The sequence below is a fragment of the Drosophila willistoni genome (assembly GCF_018902025.1).
Source record: "Drosophila willistoni isolate 14030-0811.24 chromosome 2R unlocalized genomic scaffold, UCI_dwil_1.1 Seg200, whole genome shotgun sequence".
Lineage (NCBI taxonomy): Eukaryota > Metazoa > Arthropoda > Insecta > Diptera > Drosophilidae > Drosophila > Drosophila willistoni.
In genome coordinates this window covers 6833764-6838350 of record NW_025814051.1, presented here as the reverse complement: position 1 = coordinate 6838350, position 4587 = coordinate 6833764, and the positions used below count along the sequence as shown (strand labels likewise).

Below are 4587 nucleotides of genomic sequence, written 5' to 3'. Positions count from 1 at the left end.
TCATTAAAAAATAGCACACATACTATTAACAGAAACTTAATACACAAATAATCGCTTTAATAACAGCGTTTTGTCTCCATGGAGAAATTGAATTGAAATACTTTCTCAATTCATACAAATGTTTATGCTCATATAATCATCACACAAATATAATTTGTTGATTGATTTATATTTTGAAATATCTTCATTTTGTATTATTTATTCCCCCACTGAATAAACGGTTTTTCCCCTATAAATATAAAAATCGCTTCGCGCGCTAGTCAACACTGGCTTATAAAACTGCCGCGATGTTTATCGAATTTTTAGTTCGTGTAAAAGTATCGACTCCGCGTGGTCATCTCTAATGGCATCATCCATCTCTAGTTAGCGCGTGTGAAGCTAATAAATTTTAATTATGGATTTCGTTACCGCTATTTCAACGGGTGCGGAAACTAAGGTATGCAAAGATTTCAAATTGAATTTGATCATCTGATTATAATGCATTTACAGTATATTGTCGAGGAGTACTCCCATGCATTTCTAAAAGCTGTTACCGGGAGTCCCAAATTTTGGCGAGCTAAAATTGCCCATCAGTTTGTCGGGCAAATCTTTCAAGCAGTCGGTCTCAATTTCAATGTGAGCGTGGCGGATTTCTATAAGTCGCAGGATCATCCATATCGTAATGATAATGCGAATTATATATTTCAACCTGTGGCCTCTGTTCTGGCGGGCTTAGATGAATTTTTGGAACAGTTGCCAACATTGCTAGCCCTTTATGGCAGACAACTGGCGGTTAGCTTAGGAGTGCTCCAATCGACATCGTCTAGGCGTTTTTTCGAGTTAACTCGTCCATTACCATGCTACTTACAAGTTGTTCTTACCTGGACCCGCATGGTTCATAGCATTTGTGGTGCTATTGACCTGCAAAAAGATGTGACTGTGGATAGGTTTCTTTGTGAGCCAATGGCTAGAATATCTTTCAGCATTCTTCGCGGTCTAGTTAAGGAACTACGCCTTCATAGCGAAGATACACCAGGTCTAAAAGACCTGTGCCTTACCTTAAATATCTATGTACGCTACGGCATATTGTAAGTGAGCTTCTTATCTTAAAAAGCTTATAATTAAAATCTCTTTAATTCCAATAGATTTGAGGCCACCAAACGGGTTGTACTAATGCCCATGCTAGATATTTTCCGTGACCATTTTACGACATTTCTGGAGGACATGTCGGCTCTTACATTTATTTATTATACTTTTTGTGTGCAGATGCCCAACAAGGAGGAATACTATGTGGCGTGCTATCGATTCCTTGAAGAAAGAATTGAGGAATTTGCCCGAAACCAGCAATGCGATCAGTATGGAAATCTATATTTGCGCATTATGATTAATGAATTGATAACAGACAAGTATCTAGTCATACAATTCGAGACACTGCAGAAGAGTACATCGAAGCCACTGCTTTTGGCCACTTTACGTTATATAATGACGCTGCAATGGTATGTATTCACTTTTACATATATAAAACAAAGCGAACTCTTTAGTATTATTAATTACAGTCATGTAGCTAGTCTGGAGTTAATTCCTCAACGCATGGTGCAGGAGTTACTTTGCTTAATCCTTCGCTTGCCCATATCTTCCAATGCTGTTATCGCTCTGGCTGCCGAATTGTATGTAAAAATGGCTCAACGTCTGTTCTATGAGCGTGATATTGTTGTGCACATACTTGAGACATTTGCCAAGGTTGGGCGGCACAAGAGCTACCAAAACTTTAAGTCCGATTTAACGCGTTTTCTCAGCTGCTTAATACCACATTTTGCAAGTCTAAAACGTTTTGAGTTCTATATGCATATACTTCGCATGCCATCTCAGGCAGTGCCATTGGAACTAAGCCTACTGGCGGCTCAATCGATATTAGTGCTTCTGGAAGTGCACAAAAGTCAATATGCTACCTCCGAGATGGCCATTGAAGAAATCGACGCCTTGCTGAGCAATTGGCCGCATCTGTTAGAGAGTCAACAACCACAGACACGAGCAGTGCTTTACAGTGTGTATAAACGAATTGATTTCTGTTCTGTTGCCGTCCATAACGATGAGGTATAATCTTTATTACTTATGTGAATAATATGCAAAGATTAAATAATTTCATTACAGTTGCTCGGCACCTTGGAGAACTTTGTACTAGATAAGTTTCTAAATGACAATTCACTTACTGATATTGAATTTCATGGACTATATGAGTCACTTTCGCTTTCGGCTCAGGCCACCGGAAATTCGCAGCTACATAAAGTCGCTGAAAGAGAATTAATGGTTGAGTGTGGAATGCTGCATTTTCACCTTGAAGGGGTCCACATCTTACCCCGTATTTATACTCTTCTTCGAAACAATAAGCTAAGTGTCAGCTTAGTAAATAATGCATATGGAACATTGGCAGTTGAACTAATGGATAAACCGAGACCTATTGAAAGTCTAAGTAAGCCAATTCATTACTAATCCTGTCAATTGGGCGCAATTAAACGTGATTACCATAATACTTGTATTTAGCTCATTATGGACCTGAATGTTTGGCCTACATGTTGATATTACTACTCAATAACCCGATTAGCCAAGCTACAGAGGAAAGCGTGTTTCGTTTAGTTTTGAAACTTTCTGACTATTGTATAACTGAGCTATCTGCTACAAACGATGTGAAAAAGATTAAGGGACTGTTCTGTGCCTTTCATCTATTGCATCTTGAGTTGGTTAATGTTGGCCTACCACTACCAGCCTCTACCTATGAAATTCTATTAGAACAGCTATCTAAGGCACTCGTGGTTAAGAAAGTACGCAGCGAAAATCTTGTTTACATATATTATAAACAGATGCATCGTTTGTTTCGTGAGTTACATGCCTGTAAAGAAGTTATCTTGCCAAACCAAAGGATTTGGAAGGTTCTGATGCCCTACAAAATGGTAGGAACTATAATATTTTTGACATTTAAATGATCTGCTTTTCATAGTGAAAATTTTTTTTCGTAGACACCTCCATTACTTGATTTGGTTAGTCCGGAGTTGGAGAAACTAATAGGGACACTAATTTCTCAACGCGTTGATATCTATACGCACTCCTTTGCCATTATCTTGTTGCACATTTCTGACGATGTTCCGGCAAAAAAATATATTTCAGCTGCCATAAATGCTCATTTGCAACAAATTGCAATTGGGGCTAGCGCATTCGATGCTTGGCATATTCGTTTTTACTCTTTTCTAATAGTATTACAGCTTTTGTATAAAAATTTGACTATACAACGACCAGATGCAGCGAATCCACGTCAACGCAATCGTGTAATGCCGCTGCAATATATCTTGCAGCTAGTGCAACCATTGCGCCTCGAAGAATTTCATTTTAAAGAAATGTAAGTAATTAAATGAATTAATTCACTTGGAGTCAGCTTATTGCCCCTCCTTCCCCCAGGTCACGATGGATTTATAATATAAAAGTGCAGGCCATGTGGCCTAGCGAGAAGCAGCACATGGATTCCTTTCTTGGGGAGCTCAGTACATATAAATACGCTTGTGAGGATGAGATAATAGCATTACAATTAAATCCGAATTCGATAGGTAAATTAATGCCACTACCAGCCGGTTCTTTGGACTTGTGGCAAATCCATTTGCTGAATAGCGAAGCAAACAATTAAATCATAGTGGCAATTGGCGCCTTTCTTCATATGAATGTTAAGTAATATTTTGGTTCAATTTAAATTTCTCTTAAAAAAACATTAATTTCTTTAATTAATAATATTTTTTCTAATGCTTCTTCCATAATTTTTTACTGAACAGATAGATAACGTTAAAAAATATGTTTTAAGAAAAGTTGATCTTGATATCGGGTATTTCAACTTCAACTGTTTACGATTCCCACCTTTTACCTGATTTATAAAATTTTAAGATCTTTACACACTTCTTGTGCTATGATGTACGAAAACAAAACGAAAGTAACAAAATGTGAGAAACTCTTGGCAAAAAAACACAGTAAAATTCTCATTTTCAGCACAATTTTCACATTGCAACACAAATTAATTTCCTTTGAGATTTGCCTTTTGCGCAACTTTATCGAGTGTCCTTCTCCCGTTTTTGCTTCCCCACTGACACTGCAGTAACATTTATGTATATTGTTGCCCCACTTCATATCTCCTGCAAGCCAAAACGAAACGAAACCAAACCCTCGCCCACAAAGGTCCAAAGTATGAAATGTCACTTTACAGTTAAAATGTCCAGAAAATTATCAAGTTTAACAGTTTTGTTGCCTTTTTTTGCCATAAGCAAAAGTAAAATGTGTGAAAAGATAGCGGAGTCGGCCAGTTTACTCACCCAGTTGCCTGAAATGGCCAACTTCAACTCATAATGAAGTCCGCCAGGACTTCAAGGACAGTCAGTTTTGCTATATTTTTATGCAATTAGTTTAGCAATTGTATTCAAAGGCATAGACAAATAGAATAATCCAAAAAACAAAAAACTTTACAAAAAAAAGAAATTTAATTTAAGTAGAAAATAACTTTTAATTAGGCTCAAGTTAATATTACGCATACGTAGTCATGAAGCAACCTGCAATGCATACTCGAATGCCAAGTGA

At 37.3% G+C, this 4587-nt stretch overlaps 1 protein-coding gene across 1 annotated transcript; it reads left to right on the top strand.

Moving 5' to 3' along the window:
• The first annotated feature begins 344 nt into the window (after positions 1-344).
• Positions 345-3727, top strand: LOC26529535. The gene is made up of 8 exons (XM_023176444.2): positions 345-436; positions 490-1067; positions 1125-1475; positions 1536-2073; positions 2131-2449; positions 2521-2927; positions 2994-3370; positions 3430-3727. Exons 1-8 carry the CDS (start codon positions 395-397, stop codon positions 3650-3652), a joined length of 2835 nt encoding a protein of 944 aa, XP_023032212.1. The 5' UTR covers positions 345-394; the 3' UTR covers positions 3653-3727.
• The last annotated feature ends 860 nt before the right edge of the window (positions 3728-4587 follow it).